This window comes from Acipenser ruthenus, chromosome 4 (genome assembly GCF_902713425.1).
Source record: "Acipenser ruthenus chromosome 4, fAciRut3.2 maternal haplotype, whole genome shotgun sequence".
In the NCBI taxonomy this organism is placed as follows: Eukaryota; Metazoa; Chordata; class Actinopteri; order Acipenseriformes; family Acipenseridae; genus Acipenser; species Acipenser ruthenus.
The window spans coordinates 12,953,471-12,975,935 of NC_081192.1; the positions used below are offsets into that span (position 1 = coordinate 12,953,471).

The 22,465-nt window shown below is 35.6% G+C and overlaps 1 protein-coding gene across 1 annotated transcript; it reads left to right on the plus strand.

Annotated features, from left to right (window-relative positions):
- Positions 1 to 449: 449 nt before the first annotated feature.
- LOC117399344 (progranulin-like) lies at positions 450 to 17,562 on the plus strand. Its single transcript, XM_059021205.1, has 11 exons — positions 450 to 632; positions 2,860 to 2,997; positions 3,666 to 3,856; positions 4,377 to 4,502; positions 5,161 to 5,298; positions 13,243 to 13,380; positions 14,213 to 14,491; positions 14,816 to 14,989; positions 15,510 to 15,635; positions 16,064 to 16,208; positions 16,648 to 17,562. Exons 2-10 carry the CDS (start codon positions 2,979 to 2,981, stop codon positions 16,202 to 16,204), a joined length of 1,332 nt encoding a protein of 443 aa, XP_058877188.1. The 5' UTR covers positions 450 to 632; positions 2,860 to 2,978; the 3' UTR covers positions 16,205 to 16,208; positions 16,648 to 17,562.
- The last annotated feature ends 4,903 nt before the right edge of the window (positions 17,563 to 22,465 follow it).

Consider the following 22,465-nt stretch of genomic DNA (forward strand, 5'->3'; position numbering starts at 1 on the left):
TAATATCTGTAAATCGCCGTGGATAAAGGCGTCTGCTAAATAAACAAATAATAATAATAATACTGATCCCTGTGCTACTCCACTGGTTACCTCGCTCCATTTTGAGGTTTCTCCTCTAATCAGTACTTTCTGTTTTCTACATGTTAACCACTCCCTAATCCATGTGCATGCATTCATTTAATCCCTACTGCGTTCAGTTTGAGAATTAATCTTTTATGCAGGTCTTTGTCAAAAGCTTTCTGGAAATCTAAATAAACCATGTTGTATGCTTTGTAATTATCCATTGTTGATGTTGCATCCTCAAAAAAACCAAGCAGGTTAGTTAGACACGATCTAAAACGTTATCCCTTTCCTAGCCCGGATTACAGTTTACTGTTGCTGCTACTTCCCTTCTGGTTGTTCTTGTGACAGATACAATATATTCTGGTGGCATTATGAAATGTTTTGGTCAGATTTAAATTACTTCCTCTTTAATTTGTCCATTACAAATACCATGTGATGACTACAGAGGAAGTCGTGTATCTTTCACAAAAAGGAAAGTCTTCATAGCTCATGAACAGAATAAGAAAGGCATTTGATTGAATTTAAACCCTTTCTCTTTCATCTGAATAGAATTAACCTGGTATTAAATGGTGAGTAACAAACACACTTTGCATATTCTTCTTCTTCTTATTATTATTATATGTCTAAACTGTACAGCTATAGCTAAAACTTCTGCATCACCTAACATTTTAGGGCATAATTTTAAAATAATAATAATAATAATAATAATAATAATAATAATAATAATAATTGACATTTTATTTACATCATGTAATCAAATAAACAAACAAACAAAAAAACTAATATCGCAAAAGTCTACGGGAAGTCATACTAGCAGTACAGTATTTGATGTTAGATTTTGAAATGTCACATTTTTCCATTTTTACTACAAAGTGGTATGTAATTAAATATGTGAACGTTACATTTTTCATCAGGTTTCATTCGACTTTATGAAGCAAAAATTAGTTAATTCTACAGGGTAATGCAAAACTTTTGGCTATATAGCACAAGACTGTTAATAATTTAGTTATCTTGCGTGTGCTTGTTTTAATGTACTTGTGCATCCTTATGTGACACAAATTGGTACCAAAAGTAAAGGAATGGCTGCTTCACAAAAAAGCGTGTTTTTTTTAATTTGCATAGCTTTTTCAAAGTCTCTGTAATAGCAGCGTTGATGCCCTCTACCTACGCCAATAAAATGTAATTCTCCGGAAAGACAAGAACAGAACGGTGTGTGTAGTGACGACTTGTAAAACTAAACGACAAAGATCTGCACGTTTCCAAAAAGCAACTGCTGTAGACAAATTATTTATCAATTAACTGAATTTGAAATAGTAACCTGGTCTACTCACTTTAAACACAAGCGCTTTCTCCTGAGCAATGTTGACAAGTCTCACGAAAAAAAAAAAAAAAGCAGCAGTGCCTTTCAAAATAAGCCCAACCCATTTCAGAGGGAGTGGTGGGGGTGTTTATATATATATATATATGTTTATATATATATATATATATATATATATATATATATATATATATATATATATATATATACACACACACACACACACACACACACACACACACACACACATATTAGTAGTAGTTCGTTTCTTAGTTGAACTGGAGTGGGGATAGGAGGATTCTAAAATTCTAATGACGTGCGCATATACATTGACACCAGTCAATCTCGCAACCCGCGACTCTCAAAAAACGAAAGCGATTTTTAAACGGATTAAGGTTATTAACAATGAAGTTTATACAAGGGAAGAACAGACCGGAAGTGGTCATCTAATTACTGTAGTATGAATTTGTTATATAAAAACTGCAGACCGATGTTCATTAGTATGCATTTTTTTTAAATAAAATAAAAAATATTCAGACCGGATATTCCGTTTTTTATATCAATAATTGTATTTTAGATATCAACAATTAGTCTTTTTGCCTTTTTTTTATATCAACCATTCTATTTGATATATATTTTTTATATCAACTTTATTTTTGATATAAAAATGTGACACAATTACTAATATCAACAACTGTATTTTGATATTAAACTGAAGATGAAATGTTAAACCGGCTTGCCATAGTTAACTGGGATGTCGGTTAACAAACAAACTAATTAAGAATAATAATTGTACAAAAATAAATACTTCACCTTCTAAGCAGCGGTTTCATCTAAATTCTCATTTCCTTCTTTACCCATTGTTAACACTTTGTTGACATGTTTAATATATAACCTCATACAGACCTGTTAACTCACGGCTTCAAGCTCATAAACTTGTCTACAATGACGTGGGTAATCATACAACAGAATTTCAGGCATAGAGAAACCAGATCATCATCTCTTAGCTTTTCTGAGTAGAATGGGTAGTCTGCTCGTTTTCAGCTGGTCATGCTGGTTCTTTCTTCAATGTACATTTCTAAAGGTTGTCAAAAATATTGTTATATACCTGCTGGCTATTCAGTGGGAAACTGTGTGTTATAATTCCACATTTTTGCTGAATACCACATCACTAGTAGTTGCTGGTACTTTAAGTACCATTTTCAGATTTCTCCAATTGTGAATTTAAAAAGCCTTTTTGTTCATTTTAAAACCACCAACATATCATACCTTAACTTTCAGAGTCCAGATTGCATGTTTAACTTTTGATTGTTTCCTTTGATTAAACACCTGTTACTTGATATTAACTAGTAGGTCATTTAATCCTATTTTTTGAATATCCTGGTTTATGCTACAAACAGTCCTGTGCAGTTCACTTCTAGTTCACTTATTGAATAGTTCCCATCCTTCTGAAAGTTATGTGCCTGTTTTGTCACCAGATGCTGCAGGTGGGATTATTGTTGTTGATGTCAGGGCTGGTATCTGGTTCTATTACTTGTCCTGATGGGACAATGTGTTCTGATCATTCAACCTGTTGCAAGACACTGAATGGATATGAATGCTGCCCAGTTCCAGAAGTAAGTAGTTAAGACAATCTACCTGTGATGAAATAAGAAATGGTTGACAACCCTTAATGTATGCGTGTAGGGGTTATTTTGATACAGGTAAGAGAAACAGTGTGTCCTGAAGAACTGATTATAATGTTACCATGCTTACGATAAAGATAGTTAACATTTTACCCCAATCGACTGCATTTTCACTAAATAATATTGCTCTTATACAGTTCTCCTCCATATAATATTTTTTAGTTTTATTTTAGTTTTTTTTCACTTTCCACACGCTTTCCTACTTTCCAAATTAGGACCCGGCTTCCAAGGAAAGGAGTTAAATACTTCCTCCAACTCATCACATTGATGAAGGCATTATATTTTTCATTTAATTTTTACCAAACAATTTAAAATGGAGTGTTTAAATGTATGGCTAACACCATAATAGGAATGCATTACACTGAAAGCTCATTTAAAGACTGTCTACACTTCTGCTATCTCTTACTATATATGTCAAATTAAAAATGTATCTTTTTACAGAAACAAATTGTCTGTCTGAGGCAAACACTTAATACTTAGTCACAGGCAAAAGTATTGGCACCGTACACATTATAAGATAATTCAAGAAAACATGTTGAACAGAATATGAACAAATATAAGTAAATTGCTTAAGTGCTTTTTTTAAAATTTTTATAAAGGTTGTTTGCTAAACTACCAGAAATTGTGTAGTGATGGCAACCATTGCTGTCCATATGGATTCCACTGTGATGTCACTTCCACACAGTGTTTAAAAAGTGGTCTGAGAATCCCATGGGCCACCAAGGAGCCAGCTCTGAAACATACAGCAGCTCTCATAGATACTGCATCCCCGACAAGAACCATTCCTTCTGTGAGTTCAGTGGTTTACTGTGAATTTAATGGGACTACTTGTCCAAAAAATGTTTAGTGTTGTATAATACATGTATAATAAATTATAGTCGAGCTGGAATTGACCAAACAGAGAACGTTCAGAGACACTTTACTGACTACATGGGGGAAGCTAAACCTTGAACATATTGTAATGGGAGCTTGTTGAGAGCTCACTCACCCATCCTCTCGCCCAATAGCATTTGGCCTTCTTATTTGATTGAAGAGGTATTCTGGGTAAATAATTATTATATTCTTATACCTTAACTTGGTAATTATGTGGCAAAATAAGGTCCATGTCTATAGGTTTGTTTTACACATTTTAGTTGTAATCAATTTTTGACACTTTGTGCTAGCTGCTGTGGAAAAAAAAATAGTACAGCATAATGACAGACGGAGGCACACTCTTGATGAATGGCAACGTGTGTACTACATATTCAAGAGTGAAGCAGAACTGTGTCTTTGGGATGCACTATCATCATATTGTCTTCTGTTTTTAAAAGGAGAATCTTGAAAGTGTCACTATTAAGAGTTCAGTGATTCGCTGTGACCGTACGCATTACTGCCCTGACAAGACAACCTGCTGCAAGAAGTCTGATGGCACATGGGCTTGCTGTCCTTACCCTCTGGTACATCTTTATTTTCTTTATTTGCTGAGATATATAGCCCTTTTTTTGTAGGTAACCAAAGCTTTGAAACATTTTTTCAAACCCTTTATTAGCATATACAACATTATCTCCAGCCCGCCTTCTGTTGTGCATCTTTTGGTTCTGTGCCTGTTTTTTAGGATATGTTGAATTTTGTTAATCCAACCATTAATTATGTATGTATAATCATTTACAAGTGTAATCGTTCCAAACCTCTATCCTTGGGAATAACTATGGTAAATCTAGATTATTATTAGGGATTAAATACCTGTAGTACGACCACCTAAGAGACCTGAGTAAAATAGTCTCTAATCTTCTAATTGTCTTCAAATTTAATAGGATAACAGAGTGCTTTCCTGGGTATCTAAAACAGCACAGACCCTGAAACCTAATGTAGCATGTGGTTGTTATGAACTATGCTTCATCATAATACAAATAATTGGTCCAGGGAATTGAAATACTATTTAAAAAATGCAAAACTAGAAGAAAACAATTTAGTTAATTTTATGGCTGGTGAACCATTGATCTGAATGGAAATGCTACACTAATTACTTTATGCTTCGAAGTTGACTTTAAATATTGTCCTGATTCTACAGTTAGGATTGTGTACTGTAACAATATAATACTTTATTTTACACAGGCTACTTGCTGTCAGGATGGTTACCATTGCTGTGCTTTTAATTATTCCTGTGATCACACTTCTACAAAGTGTAATAGAAATGGTCTGATGATCCCCTCGGCTGAAAAGGAGTCTGCTATGACAGATACAGACAATGAGTAAAATAGTAAGTTTTGTGACAACAGATATACAGTGCTGTACTACAGTAGCTTCTGTAGACAGTCTGGAGTTGCTGATGTCTTGACTTCTACACCCCAATATGGACAAAATCAACGTAAGCTTTACTATACACTACAGTATCTTCCTGTTTTGGGCATTTTACCATGGAGGTGTGATGGCAAAGAACTTATTGTAGAAGAATACTCAAAAACATTATTTAAACCAATTAAATAAATGCCTTATAAATGAAAGACTGAAATTACTGAAGGAAAGACAGAATAACTTAATGATGGCAGGATTGGAAGGTTTGTGCTAATGAAGACCCCATACCATAGCACTTTACATTTAGTCTTACAGAGAATTAGACGGCTCTGCAGTTTGTGCTGGAGGGGGTAACATGAGGAAATATAAATAATAGTATGCTTGTAATGCATTTGATCATGTCTTACATTGACCCTTCTCTTTCCTATTGGTTTTAGGTGAATCTGCAGGACTTGTTCCCTTGAGTTGTGACTGTATACTTCATCCTTGTTGAAATGTATTTGTTTACGACTGTAAGTCGCCCTGGATAAGGGCATCTGCTAAGAAATAAATAATAATAATAATAATAATCCAACTTAAACTTTTCAAAGACTTACTTTATATTCTTTTTGTCTTCTTTTAAGTCTTGCTTTCTACCTTGATCACTCTATAAACAACCAATAAACAACTAATGCAAACCTATGACCCTGTGGTGTTTTGTAATTTTTATATTTTTCTGATGCTGTTTCTCTTTAATTGCCTATTAGTATCTCTGTTAATGTGCCTACAGAACAAATCAGAGAGTATCTACTCATTCTGTGGGGGGCAGTGCCTTTTTTACAAAAACTATACAGTGCATGAGGGGACAGTGGCAGATCAAATCCCATAGCACACTCCACTATCAAAAACTGCAACTCACCAGTGCCAATGCTTAACCAGAGTTCAGTGCATTTCTGTGTTTCCGTGTTATGTTGTCTGGACAAAGCCAAGAACGTCCCCATTGTAACTGTGTCTAAAAGTTACTAACAACCAGTGTACTTTATTCTTGAATCCTCTCAAATTCAAACTCAAACTGAATGCAAGAGACTGTTCGGTTTATGTTTTTGTACATTTTAAGGGCATTCCATGATTGGAGATTGGTGTAATCTAACAATCTACTGTGCAAATGAGTAACTTGCTGAACATTAAATAATAGCAGATGTATGTAAAACAAAATACATGTATATGACTTTGGCCCTGCTGTAGCATACAGCTAAATCTCTTTTACCTTATACCATGACCACTGTGAAAACCATTAGCATTTCCAAATGTGTCAATAAGCAACCAATACAAAACCTGTGTGGTATGCCACTTTATTCATAATACATATTGCTTGGTTTGTTTTGCTGAGAGGACATGTGTTACCACGCATCGTATTGGACAGTGGAGTACAAATACCTACAGTACTAAAGAACAACGTGGACACAATTTAAAAGGTATGACGTTATAGCTAAAGCTATAACGTTACCATGAGCCAAGTAACGTCTTCCTTGTTTTATCAGTACGAATAATAGAAGGAATACAATCTTGAGGTGCAAATTCAATCGCTGTCTGTAAAGGTGTGTGATTTGTTAGTTACTGAAATCTCAGTCAACAACTGAAGACAGGTAAGAGGATATCTTTGTTCCACTTAATTTGCACCGATGAAACATAACCTGGTTAACTGAACTGATGGCATATCAAAGGCTCAGATGACAGATATGGTTGCATTTTTGTAGAACTTAAAGATAAAACAAAATACATTTCGACAAGGAATTGCATTAGTTCCATTACTTAGTTGAGCACAAGGTGGTTTCAATAAATACTTTCTGATTTAAATATAGGCCTACTATGTGATAGTTTGGGATATACAGTAGGTAGGTGTTTATTTTTTAAATTATGTTTATATAGAATTATTAGTCGAATAAAGCGCTACCGAATAAGACCATTTTGCTACCTACTTTCCTGGCAGGTAACAAATCCTCACTACTGCCTTAAAAAGTTAACTTCTAGCCATGCACAGTGTAATCAACAGAACACAATTCTTATCAGTGTTGAGAGTAAATGAACCCTGTGGCATTTTGTGAGGAATAAAGTGAAGTTTTTGACAGGTTCAAGTTGACAATTGCATTAATACACAGGAGGTTTTCTAGTACAGCTCCCAACATAAAATCAACAAGAGATTGAGAGTACCAATGTCATGCATAGTTCCCCTTTAAAAAAGTGTATTTTCCCTGGGTGGATGTAGTTAGCATGCTACTTACATATGTACTGTGCTATTTACAGTATATTCTTGCTGTGGGACAGACCTTATTATCACCATTATATTTGTACAGTACCTTAAAACTATTTTTTTCTTTTTGTATTTTTAGCAGCATTAGCAATAAAATGTATCTGCGTACCTGAATTTGTTTTTTAATCCCATGATATTGCGATATGGGAATTATCATCGATATCGAATCATATCAAAATATCCCTAGTTTTAACCTTTTCTTCAGTTAACAAAACTGATGTTTTGTGTCTGATCAAACTCTTCAATGTGCTGAATTCAAGAACATCCTCCACAACACATATGAAATGGCACATGACATGATTATGGACAGAGGTAAGATGTGTTATGAAATAAACCATCACACATTATTAACAAATTAATCATCAATAACCCTTTGCTGTGGATTCTTATTAAACATATCTGGTCCACATTAGATCTAAACAGTGTCTGATCTATAAGTACCACGTCCAATTAACCATAATAACCCTTTAAAGTACTTAACCAAGCCCATCTTACACAGTCTACCTGCTAGCTGTGTTAATACAATGTATATTGTGCTATCTCATTATTTAGTCTTCTGTGCATTTGACAAGGACAATGTAAAAGAATGGATAGGACTCTCAGTGTTTCTGCGGGGGACCTTGGATGAAAAAAATTAATGTGTGCCTAATTTCTGCATGACGGGCGATTTATACAACAGATGCAATACATGTCATGACTTGCAAGTCACGCTGTAATGCTTATCACGATGCATATTATGGGATTCTTTGTACGATGTTTAATAAAGTCACATGATCATTGATGAAATTATTTTGGTAAATGAGAATAAAAGGAGTCCTGTGGTGGCCCACAGTACATTATACTGTACAATATAAAATTGATTCTGGGGTCGCAAGCGGCAAAAGTAGCTGGCTTCACAGACAAAATTAGCACTAATGGTAATCTTAGGTAGTCCAAGATTAGAGCTAATCTGGGTCTGTAAAACCACCTGCAATCTTATACTTTTCTAGACATGTATCAAAGTATACAAGATTCAGTATATATTACAGTATAACAAAGTGGGGGCAAGGTAGCTTACATCTATACACTGGGAATTTATTTTTTGCTCAATATGTTATTTGTCTCAAAGACCACCATCATTATTAATACATTAAAAAGTAATGCAATGTAGCATTTACACATTACATCGCTTCAATTTTGCACAAAACATTTCTCAATATGTCATAACTTGAGCAATTCCTTTTAAGTACATGTAGTATTATGGTAGTTTTGTTTCTTAAATGAAAGGGTATTGTAACTTTTTCTCATGGATTTATTTAGATTGTTTTGAGGTTTATGTCTTAAATGGGGAAGGATATATTTCATGAGAAGAGACGTTCCACATGCTGTAAAACAGCCTCATAAAACAATCAACAGAAGAAGATCCAGATGAAGGGATTAAGGACTTGGTAGAAATTACTCATAAAAATTGGAGAAATCCTTGATTTATTGCTGTTATACACCCATTATGTGAAAGCTGGTTTTGGATTCTTATCAAATATATCTACTGTATATATACAGTAGATATATTTGATAAGAAATATATCTGTGAAAAAGTATTTGCCCCCTGTCTGATTTTCTGCATTTTTACACATTTTTCACATTGTATTTGGTCAGATTCTTTTGTGGGTTGTAGTAATATATAGAGGGAGTCTGAGAGAAAAAAATGATACCAAAGTTTGGTGCTTCTTTCATTTTTTTGGTGTGCAAGGTAATCAAACATGCAATCTTCAGGTGTGAAAAAGTTATTGCCCCCCCTAGTTAACTCAACCCAATTAAAGGGATAATTAGGGTCAGCTGTTTGAGTACTTTGGTTAACAACCAGGCCTGATTTGGGCCAGCCCTGCCCAATATAAATCTGACTAACTTTGGCCCTTACCATCAGAGTGAAGTTGTTAGCACACAGGTTCTAGAGGCACATCATGCAACGAACAAAAGAAATTCCTGAAGACCTCCGGAAAAAAAGTTGTTGATGCCTATCAGTCTGGAAAGGGTTACAAAGCCATTTCTAAGGCTCTGGGGCTTCACCGAACCACAGTCAGAGCCATATTATCCGAAAGGAGAAAGTTTGGGACAGTAGTGAATCTTCCCAGGAGTGGCCGTCCTGCCAAAATCTCTCCAAGAGCAAGGTGTAAAATCGTCCAGGAAGTCACAAAGAACCCTAGAACAACATCCAGGACCTGAAATGAGCAGTTCATGCTCGAAAACCCACAAATGTCACTGAGTTGAAGCAGTTCTGCATGGAGAAGTGGGCCAAAATTCCTCCACGGTGCTGTGAGAGACTAATCAATAACTACAGGAAGCGTTTTGTTGCAGTTATTGCTGCTAAAGGTGGCGTGAACAATTATTGAGTCTAAGGGGGTGATTACTTTTTCACACAGGGGCACAATCAAACGAGCAAGATGGGCTGAATGGCCTCCTCTCGTTTGTAAACTTTCTTATGTTCTTATGTTTCTGAACTGGACATTGCACAATGATAATTCTTATTTCTTACCGTGTACAGTATATTCTGTTTGAATGAAGTTATGTATTTAAAAAAAAGATATATTACAAAGTTGTTATTTTTTTCTTTATTAATTGTAATTTTAGTTTGAAAATGTTTCCTTGATAGAACATAAGAACATAAGAAAGTTTACAAATGAGAGGAGGCCATTAGGCCCATCTTGCTCATTTGGTTGTTAGTAACTTATTGATCCCAGAATCTTATCAAGCAGCTTCTTGAAGGATCCCAGGGTGTCAGCTTCAACAACATTACTGGGGAGTTGGTTCCAGACCCTCACAATTATCTGTGTAAAAAAGTGCCTCCTATTTTCTGTTCTGAATGCCCCTTTATCTAATCTCCATTTGTGACCCCTGGTCCTTGATTCTTTTTTCAGGTCGAAAAAGTCCCCTGGTTTGACATTGTCAATACCTTTAGAATTTTGAATGCTTAAATCAGATCACAGCGTAGTCTTCTTTGTTCAAGACTGAATAGATCCTTCTTCAATTTCAGTATCTCCCATATGATATTTACAATGCACATTGGGATTGCCTGCATGCAGTACCTTACACTTTTCTCTATTAAATGTCATTTGCCATGTGCCTGCCCAGTTCTGAATGCTGTCTAGATCATTTTGAATGACCTTTGCTGCTGCAACAGTGTTTGCCACTCATCCTATTTTTGTGTCGTCTGCAAATTTAACAAGTTTGCTTGCTATACCAGAATCTAAATAATTAATATAGATTTGGAATAGCAGAGGACCTAATCTCTGTAAGTCGCCGTGGATAAAGGCGTCTGCTAAATAAACAAATAATAATAATAATACTGATCCCTGTGGTACTCCACTGGTTACCTCGCTCCATTTTGAGGTTTCTCCTCTAATCAGTACTTTCTGTTTTCTACATGTTAACCACTCCCTAATCCATGTGCATGCACTTCCTTGAATCCCTACTGCATTCAGTTTGAGAATTAATCTTTTATGCAGGACTTTGTGAAAAGCTTTCTGGAAATCTAAATAAACCATGTCATATGCTGTTGCATCCTCAAAAAAATCAAGCAGGTTAGTTAGACACGATCTCCCTTTCCTAAAACAATCTCCCTTTCCTAGCCCGGATTACAGTTTACTGTTGCTGCTACTTCCCTTCTGGTTGTTCTTGTGACAGATACAATATATTTTGTTGGCATTATGAAATGTTTTGGTCAGATTTAAATTACTTCCTCTTTAATGTGACCATTACATATACCATGTGATGACTACAGAGGAAGTCATGTGTATCTTTCACAAAAAGGAAAGTCTTCACAGCTCATGAACAGAATAAGAAAGGCATTTGATTGAATTTAAACCCTTTTTCTTTCATCTGAATAGAATTAACCTGGTATTAAATGGTGAGTAACAAACACACTTTGCATATTCTTATTATTCTTATTATTATTATTATAAACTGTACAGCTATAGCCAAAAGCTCAGCATCACCTAACATTTTAGGGCATAATTGTAAAATAATAATAATAATAATAATAATAATAATAATAATAATAATAATAATAGACATTTTATTTACATCATGTAATCAAATAAACAAACAAACAAAAAAACTGTAATATCGCAAAAGTCTATGGGAAGCCATTCTAGCAGTACAGTATTGCATGTTAGATTTTGAAATGTCACATTTTTCCATTTTTGTCCATTTTTGTCAGTTTTTCGTTAAGTATATGGAAAAACTACAAAGTGGTATATAATTCAATATGTGAACGTTACATTTTTCATCAGGTTTCATTCGACTTTATGAAGCAAAAAATTAGTTAATTCTACAGGGTAATGCAAAACTTTTAGCTATAGAGCACAAGACTGTTTGTTAATAATTTAATTATCTTGCGTGTGCTTGTTTTAATGTACTTGTGCATCCTTATGTGACACAAATTGGTACCAAAAGTAAAGGAATGGCTGCTTCACAAAAAAAGCGTGTTTTTTAATTTGCATAGCTTTTTCAAAGTCTCTGTAATAGCAGCGTTGATGCCCTCTACCTACGCCAATAAAATGTAATTCTCCGGAAAGACAAGAACAGAACGGTGTGTGTAGTGACGACTTGTAAAACTAAACGACAAAGATCTGCACATTTCCAGAAAGAAATTGCTGTAGACAAATTATTGACCAATTAACTGAATTTGAAATAGTAACCTGGTCTACTCACTTTAAACACAAGCTCTTTCTCCTGAGCAATGTGGCCAAGCCTCACGAAAAAAAAAAAAAGCAGCATTGCCTTTCAAAATAAGCCCAACCCATTTCAGAGGGAGTGGTGGGGGTGTTTATATATATATATATATATATATATATATATATATATATATATATATATATATATATATATATATATATCAACTGTATTTTGATATTAAATTGAAGTTAACTGGGATGTCGGTTAACAAACAAACTAATTAAGAATAATAATTGTACAAAAATAAATACTTCACCTTCTAAGCAGCGGTTTCATCTAAATTCTCATTTCCTTCTTTACCCATTGTTAACACTTTGTTGACATGTTTAATATATAACCTCATACAGACCTGTTAACTCACGGCTTCAAGCTCATAAACATGTCTACAATGATGTGGGTAATTATACAACAGAATTTCAGGCACAGAGAAACCAGATCATCATCTCTTAGCTTTTCTGAGTAGAATGGGTAGTCTGCTCGTTTTCAGCTGGTCATGCTGGTTCTTTCTTCAATGTACATTTCTAAAGGTTGTCAAAAATATTGTTATATACCTGCTGGCTATTCAGTGGGAAACTGTGTGTTATAATTCCACATTTTTGCTGAATACCACATCACTAGTAGTTGCTGGTACTTTAAGTACCATTTTCAGATTTCTCCAATCAAAACCACCAACATATCATACCTTAACTTTCAGAGTCCAGATTGCATGTTTAACTTTTGATTGTTTCCTTTTATTTAAACACCTGTTACTTGATATTAACTAGTAGGTCATTTAATCCTATTTTTTGAATGGAGAATATCCTGGTTTATGCTACAAACAGTTCCGTGCAGTTCACTTCTAGTTCACTTATTGAATAGTTCCCATCCTTCTGAAAGTTATGTGCCTGTTTTGTCACCAGATGCTGCAGGTGGGATTATTGTTGTTGATGTCAGGGCTGGTATCTGGTTCTATTACTTGTCCTGATGGGACAATGTGTTCTGATCATTCAACCTGTTGCAAGACACTGAATGGATATGAATGCTGCCCAGTTCCAGAAGTAAGTAATTAAGACAATCTACCTGTGATGAAATAAGAAATGGTTGACAACCCTTAATGTATGCGTGTAGGGGTTATTTTTGATACAGGTAAGAGAAACAGTGTGTCCTGAAGAACTGATTATAATGTTACCATGCTTACGATAAAGATTACATTTTACCCCAATCGACTGCATTTTCACTAAATAATATTGCTCTTATGCAGTTTTCCACCATATAATACGTTTTAGTTTTATTTTAGTTTTTTTTTCACTTTCCACACCCTTTCCTACTTTCCAAATTAGGACCCGGCTTCCAAGGAAAGGAGTTAAATACTTCCTCCAACTCATCACACTGATGAAGGCATTACATTTTTCATTTAATTTTTACCAAACAATTTAAAATGGAGTGTTTAAATGTATGGCTAACACCATAATAGGAATGCATTACCCTGAAAGCTCATTTAAAGACTGTCTACACTTCTGCTATCTCTTACTATATATGTCAAATTAAAAATGTATCTTTTTACAGAAACAAATTGTCTGTCTGAGGCAAACACTTAGTACTTAGTCACAGGCAAAAGTATTGGCACCGTACACATTATAAGATAATTCAAGAAAACATGTTGAACAAAATATGAACAAATATAAGTAAATTGCTTAGTGCTTTTTTTAAAAAAATTTATAAAGGTTGTTTCTTAAACTACCAGAAATTGTGTATTTTGGTATTTGACGTATTAATTAGTGGCTAATGTTCACTAAATGCTTTCATTTAACATGTTTTCTTAAATTATCTTATATTAAGTGCAGGGTGTCAACAATTTTTTTTGCAACTGTCTACTGTCTTTGGTTCCAGGCGGTCTGTTGCTCTGACCAGTACCACTGTTGCCCAAAAAGCTACACCTGCAATTTTCAGACCAAGATGTGTGATAAAACTGGGTTCAAGGAGAGCATTCCAATGGTCAAGAAAATACCAGCAGAGGATCAGAGCAAGCCGATGGAAGTGAACCAATTCATCTCTGTCTCCAGTGCTGGGAGTTCATTAGTTTTCTGCGACAATTACTTTTATTGCAGTGATGGGACTAGCTGCTGCAGACATCATACTGGTTTATGGTACTGCTGTCCCTTCCCTCTGGTGTGTATATATTTAGTTATTTATAACACATACTGAACATTTTCACTGTAAGTTCACATAATTCAAACACATATATCACTGTTTGAGGGCCACCTATAATGCTGTTTAATCCATATTCTTTAAAATATCGTCTGCTTTATGTTGTAGTTCTACAACAGTGTGGCACTGCTGTCCCATTACTTTCTATGGACATCAGTGGTTATTTCCCAAAACAGCAGATAAAGTATGACTTACATTAGTTTTTTTTTTTTTTTTTTTTTCCCCGGAACAACAAATAAAGCATGACTTGTGCCACATTAATCACATCATTATAATACTTTGCAGGCTTTTTGCTGTAGTGATGGCAACCATTGCTGTCCATATGGATTCCACTGTGATGTCACTTCCACACAGTGTTTAAAAAGTGGTCTGAGAATCCCATGGGCCACCAAGGAGCCAGCTCTGAAACATACAGCAGCTCTCATAGATACTGCATCCCCGACAAGAACCATTCCTTCTGTGAGTTCAGTGGTTTACTGTGAATTTAATGGGACTACTTGTCCAAAAAATGCTTAGTGTTGTATAATACATGTATAATAAATTATAGTTGAGCTGGAATTGACCAAACAGAGAACGTTCAGAGACACTTTACTGACTACATGGGGGAAACTAAACCTTGAACATATTGTAATGGGAGCTTGTTGAGAGCTCACTCACCCATCCTCTCGCCCAATAGCATTTGGCCTTCTTATTTGATTGAAGAGGTATTCTGGGTAAATAATTATTATATTCTTATACCTTAACTTGGTAATTATGTGGCAAAATAAGGTCCATGTCTATAGGTTTGTTTTACACATTTTAGTTGTAATCAATTTTTGACACTTTGTGCTAGCTGCTGTGGAAAAAAAAATAGTACAGCATAATGACAGACGGAGGCACACTCTTGATGAATGGCAACGTGTGTACTACATATTCAAGAGTGAAGCAGAACTGTGTCTTTGGGATGCACTATCACCATATTGTCTTCTGTTTTTAAAAGGAGAATCTTGAAAGTGTCACTATTAAGAGTTCAGTGATTCGCTGTGACCGTACGCATTACTGCCCTGACAAGACAACCTGCTGCAAGAAGTCTGATGGCACATGGGCTTGCTGTCCTTACCCTCTGGTACATCTTTATTTTCTTTATTTGCTGAGATATATAGCCCTTTTTTTGTAGGTATCCAAAGCTTTGAAACATTTTTTCAAACCCTTTATTAGCACATACAACATTAACTCCAGCCCGCCTTCTTTTGAGCATCTTTTGGTTCTGTGCCTGTTTTTTAGGATATGTTGAATTTTGTTAATCGAACCATTAATTATGTATGTATAATCATTTACAAGTGTAATCGTTCCAAACCTCTATCCTTGGGAATAACTATGGTAAATCTAGATTATTATTAGGGATTAAATACCTTATTTTATGGCTGGTGAACCATTGATCTGAATGGAAATGCTACACTAATTACTTTATGCTTCGAAGTTGACTTTAAATATTGTCCTGATTCTGCAGTTAGGATTGTGTACTGTAACAATATAATACTTTATTTTACACAGGCTACTTGCTGTCAGGATGGTTACCATTGCTGTCCTTTTCATTATTCCTGTGATCGCACTTCTACAAAGTGTAATAGAAATGGTCTGATGATCCCCTCGGCTGAAAAGGAGTCTGCTATGACAGATACAGACAATGAGTAAAATAGTAAGTTTTGTGACAACAAATATACAGTGCTGTACTACAGTAGCTTCTGTAGACAGTCTGGAGTTGCTGATGTCTTGACTTCTACACCCCAATATGGACAAAATCAACGTAAGCTTTACTATACACTATTTTACCATGGAGGTGTGATGGCAAGGAACTTATTGTAGAAGAATACTCAAAAACATTCTTTAAACCAGTTAAATAAATGCCTTATAAATGAAAGACTGAAATTATTAGAATAACTTAATGATGGCAGGATTGGAAGGTTTGTGCTAATGAAGACCCCACACCATAGCACTTTACATTTAGTCTTACAGAGAATTAGACGGCTCTGCAGTTTGTGCTGGAGGGGGTAACATGAGGAAATATAAATAATAGTATGCTTGTAATGCATTTGATCATGTCTTACATTGACCCTTCTCTTTCCTATTGGTTTTAGGTGAATCTGCAGGACTTGTTCCCTTGAGTTGTGACTGTATACGGTCATCCTTCTTGAAATGTATTTGTTTACGACTGTAAGTCGCCCTGGATAAGGGCATCTGCTAAGAAATAAATAATAATAATAATAATAATCCATCTTAAACTTTTCAAAGACTTACTTTATATTCTTTTTGTCTTCTTTTAAGTCTTGCTTGCTACCTTGATCACTCTATAAACAACCAATAAACAACTAATGCAAACCTATGACCCTGTGGTGTTTTGTAATTTTTGTATTTTTCTGATGCTGTTTCTCTTTAATTGCCTATTAGTATCCCTGTTAATGTGCCTACAGAACAAATCAGAGAGTATCTACTCATTCTGTGGAGGGCAGTGTTTTTTTTTACAAAAACTATACAGTGCATGAGGGGACAGTGGCAGATCAAATCCCATAGCACACTCCACTATCAAAAACTGCAACTCACCAGTGCCAATGCTTAACCAGAGTTCAGTGCATTTCTGTGTTTCCGTGTTATGTTGTCTGGACAAAGCCAAGAACGTCCCTATTGTAACTGTGTCTAAAAGTTACTAACAACCAGTGTAACTTTTTGTGGCATTTTGCGAGGAATAAAGTGAAGTTTTTGACAGGTTCAAGTTGACAATTGCATTAATACACAGGAGGTTTTCTAGTACAGCTCCCAACATAAAACCAACAAGAGATTGAGAGTACCAATGCCATGCATAGTTCCCCTTTAAAAAAGTGTATTTTCCCTGGGTGGATGTAGTTAGCATGCTACTTACATATGTACTGTGCTGTTTACAGTATATTCTTGCTGTGGGACAGACCTTATTATCACCTTTATATTTGTACAGTACCTTAAAACTATTTTTTTTTTTTGTATTTTTAGCAGCATTAGCAATAAAATGTATCTGCGTACCTGAATTTGTTTTTTAATCCCATGATATTGCGATATGGGAATTATCATCGATATCGAATCATATCAAAATATCCCTAGTTTTAACCTTTTCTTCAGTTAACAAAACTGATGTTTTGTGTCTGATCAATCTCTTCAATGTGCTGAATTCAAGAACATCCTCCACAACACATATGAAATGGCACATGACATGATTATGGACAGAGGTAAGATGTGTTATGAAATAAACCATCACAAATTATTAACAAATTAATCATCAATAACCCTTTGCTGTGGGTTCTTATTAAACATATCCGGTCCACATTAGATCTAAACAGTGTCTGATCTATAAGTACCACGTCCAATTAACCATAATAACCCTTTAAAGTACTTAACCAAGCCCATCTTACACAGTCTACTTGCTAGCTGTGTTAAAACAATGTATATTGTGCTATCTCATTATTTAGTCTTCTGTGCATTTGACAAGGACAATGTAGAAGAATGGATAGGACTCTCTGTGTTTCTGCAGGGGACCTTGGATGAAAAAAACTAATGTGTGCCTAATTTCTGCATGACGGGCGATTTATACAACAGATGCAATACATGTCATGACTTGCAGGTCACGCTGTAATGCTTATCACGATACATATTATGGGATTCTTTGTACGATGTTTAATAAAGTCACATGATCATTGATGAAACTATTTTGGTAAATGAGAATAAAAGGAGTCTTGTTGTGGCCCACAGTACGTTATACTGTACAACATAAAATTGATTCTGGGGTCGCAAGCGGCAAAAGTAGCTGGCTTCACAGACAAAATTAGCACTAATGGTAATAATATTAGTTTATTTAGCAGACGCCTTTATCCAAGGTGATTTACAGAGACTAGGGTGTGTGAACTATGCATCAGCTGCAGAGTCACTTACAACTACGTCTCACCCGAAAGACGGAGCACAAGGAGGTTAAGTGACTTGCTCAGGGTCACACAATGAGCACTGTGTAACAATTTTTTTTTTTTTTTTTGGTTCCTGGGTAGTAAGTGTTATTTCCTAATTGCTTATGCCTCAAAAGTATAGAAAATGGCTTTTATTCCCCACAAACTTTGCTTTTGTGACCAGGACAGTGATATTTTGAAATTTACCTATTTCCAATGAGAAAACGGGTGAATTTGTGTCTTTTCGTTCACATAAAGTCAGAAAAAAACAACATATGAATCCAAATTAACATGTATTTATACTAAAGTAATACAAAAATGACTACAAAAGATTTAGAAGTGAGTAGTTTTTCGAGATTTACGATTATACTGTAAATCACTTTCACGAATCAGCCCCCAAATGTAGTCTCCCATCATGTTCTCGTTATACTGTCCTTGGTAGCGGCGTTCAGTATATCCTGGTGGAAGCGCTCGCCTTGCTCCTCCGAGTACGCTCCCATGTTCTCCTTGAATTTATCAAGATGAGCATCAAGGATATGGACTTTGAGGGACATCCTACAGCCCATTGTGCCGTAGTTCTTCACCAGTCTCAACCAGTTCCACATAGTTTTCGGCCTTGTGATTGCCCAGGAAGCCCCGAACCACTGCGACAAAGCTGTTCCAAGCCGCTTTCTCCTTACTAGTGAGCTTCTTGGGGAATTCATTGCACTCCAGGATCTTCTTTATCTGTGGTCCGACGAAGCCACCGGCTTTGACCTTTGCCTCAGACAGCTTAGGGAAGAAGTCTTGAAGGTACTTGAAGGCTGCCGACTCCTTATCTAGAGCTCTGACAAATTGTTTCATAAGGCCCAATTTGATGTGCAGTGGTGGCATCAGCACCTTCCAGGGGTCCCAGCCGTACTCATCATACTTCAAGACGTCCAGCAAGGTCTTGATGCTGTTGTAATCCTCTTTGAGGTGCACCGAGTGAGCCAGGGGAAGAGACAGGTACTTGTTACCATTATGGAGCAGCACGGCTTTGAGGCTCCTGGATGAGCTGTCAATGAAGGACAGTATAACGAGAACATGATGGGAGACTACATTTGGGAGCTGATTCGTGAAAGTGATTTACAGTATAATCGTAAATCTCGAAAAACTACTCACTTCTAAATCTTTTGTAGTCATTTTTGTATTACTTTAGTATAAATACATGTTAATTTGGATTCATATGTTGTTTTTTTCTGACTTTATGTGAACGAAAAGACACAAATTCACCCGTTTTCTCATTGGAAATAGGTAAATTTCAAAATATCACTCCTGGTCACAAAAGCAAAGTTTGTGGGGAATAATAGCCATTTTCTATACTTTTGAGGCATAAGCAATTAGGAAATAACACTTACTACCCAGGAACAAAAATTGTGTTACATAGTGGAGTCAGTGGCTGAGGTGGGATTTGAACCGGGTTAGGGTTACAAGCCCATTTCTTTAACCACTGGACCACACAGCCTCAATATGGCTGTTATTTGTCTCAAAGACCACCATCATTATTAATTAATAAATTAAAAAGTAATGCAATGTAGCATTTACACATTACATCGCTTCAATTTTGCACAAAACATTTCTCAATATGTCATAACTTGAGCAATTCCTTTTAAGTACATGTAGTATTATGGTAGTTTTGTTTCTTAGATGAAAGGGTATTGTAACTTTTTCTCATGGATTTATTTAGATGGTTTTGAGGTTTATGACTTAAATGGGGAAGGATATATTTCATGAGAATAGATGTTCCACATGCTGTAAAACAGCCTCATAAAACAATCAACAGAAGAAGATCCAGATAAAGAGATTAAGGACTTGGTAGAAATTACTCATAAAAAAAATGGAGAAATCCTTGACCCCCCGCCTCTCAGAGTTAACCTTTCAGTTTGCTGGTTATTGCTGTTATACACCTATTATGTGAAAGCTTGTTTTCGATTCTTATCAAATATATCACAGATACATATTTCTTTTTAATCAGTTACACAGGTATCTCTTCATTTAAAAACAACATAATACAAAAAATACATTTTATTTACAAGACCATGACAGCAGACGTCATATGACGACTTTGAGAAAGCAGTAAAAGATGATAATCTCTTGCTTCTGGCTGTTGGAGATTGTCTTCCTGATGCGAAGGTATACAGTCCTTAACCTGGTCTATCCTTTTCATTTAATGTGCAGTAGTCCTTAAGGTTTTAAAACCTTCATGAATGTGTACTGTCTGGTCACCATATACAGTAATTGAAGATATACTTCTAATACAGTCTTCATTCTGAAAAGCCTCCAAAGGTAAAGTACTGAAAAGTATCCTTCACCTCCACCTTGGCCTTCCTTTCTAGAACTCCAAAACATACTCTGTTTTAATGACACTGTGAAACATATTATTTCATAAGTTCCACACCCTTATAATATAGTGGCTTATGTTAATACAAAACTAGGTTATATTTATGATTACCAAAACTTTGTTACTTACAACATTTATTCTTGCTTTTGAAAGTCAGGCCTTCCATAATACCACTGAAAAGAAGACTGAAAGCAAGAATCTGATGCGCACCTATTTTGTAAAAATTGCTTGAAAATAATGAAGACAGTTGTCTTGTTTTAGATGTATTTTATCAAACCTTTATAGCATGTGTTTTTTCTGTTAAGTCTAAAAAATACATTTAATAAATTATTCGAAAAATCTGATTTGTTTTGTTTAAATTAAAAAGTAGTTTAAAGCTGGTTTTGTAAATAGGGCACACTGTTCCATGTCCTGCAACAAAATCTATTTTCTGACTGTAAGAAATAATAACATTTTAGTCAAAGCTAGGCATGTAATGGCCAGTGTTGTGTATTACACTGCTATTACGGATTCTGTCACCTGTTGGTTCGCGCCCAGCCCCTGCTCTGTTGCAACGGTGCCGTGACCCGGATCTCGTCGAGGTTAAAGAAGGGACAAGTGTAACAGGGAGTGTTGTGTGAGACACTGCCATTACGGATTCTGTCCCGTCGGTTTAGATGAGATGAGGTTAAAAGCTCCAACTCCACGAATGCCGACGAGCCCCGCTCTTCTGCATTGTTTTAGATGCTCGCTTGCGGTGCCCAGCCTCTGCCCTGTTACACGTAGTTCATCCTAAACTGATGCACCTGCCTCTTTCAGTGGTTGGGCACTGTAATTTAAGGTGTCAGTTGAGAGACTGTGGTACACCCTGCCCCTGTGTGTATTTTGTTTTATTTTGTGTGGTGTTATTATTATTTAAATGCATGTATTTGGGCACTGTTGTTTTAGGTCGGCAGGGAAAGAGTAATTATCTTCCTTGCCAAATCAGTTCAGTTGCAGACCGGGCCATGGACTTGATTGAATGACTAACAAGCAATCAAGTCCTGTCACAGCGGTATAAAAGAGGCACGGATCACTCACTCAGGGTTGAGTTTGGTTCAGAGGAGGAGTATTATTGTCTGTCTCAGCCTGGTCTGACGTCACCACAAGCCATCCTTGTGACAGAGAAAATAATAAAACGTACAGGGTTAGATCCTCCTGCGCTGCTATGGTGGAGGTTTTGCTTCAGTTATCTGCTTTATCTCTGGTTTTAATGCAGGGACTGAAGAAACCTTAAAAAAAACAAAGGTTATTCCAAAAATGTAATTAGACGTAGCACAGCATGAATGCTACTGTATTTATTTAGCAATACCCACATTTTTTTAAAATTAAATAATTTTAACCAGGTTAGACATACTGGAATATGTGTTAGTGATGCAATCAGATTAATCTATAATACTACTACATTAATTATGTTACTTCAATCTATAGCAGCAGAGCTACCAAACAAAAAGTATGTTACCCGTGTGCAATTATTTAATAATAACACTACAAAAAAGGGCCAAAAACTATCAGTTACACTTTTCACAGTTGTTTGTTTTGTTTTTTTGGTACTTTTATAAGCACCAATTAGGATAACCGAGTCATAATGTAAATGTAATCCTAGGGACA

What these genes read in the sequence shown, in the direction of transcription:
- LOC117399344 (XM_059021205.1), top strand. An exon ending in CGACAAGAACCATTCCTTCT is followed by an intron (nt 3,857 to 4,376) that starts GTGAGTTCAGTG and finishes TGTTTTTAAAAG; the next exon opens with GAGAATCTTGAAAGTGTCAC. An exon ending in AATGCTGCCCAGTTCCAGAA is followed by an intron (nt 13,381 to 14,212) that starts GTAAGTAATTAA and finishes CTTTGGTTCCAG; the next exon opens with GCGGTCTGTTGCTCTGACCA.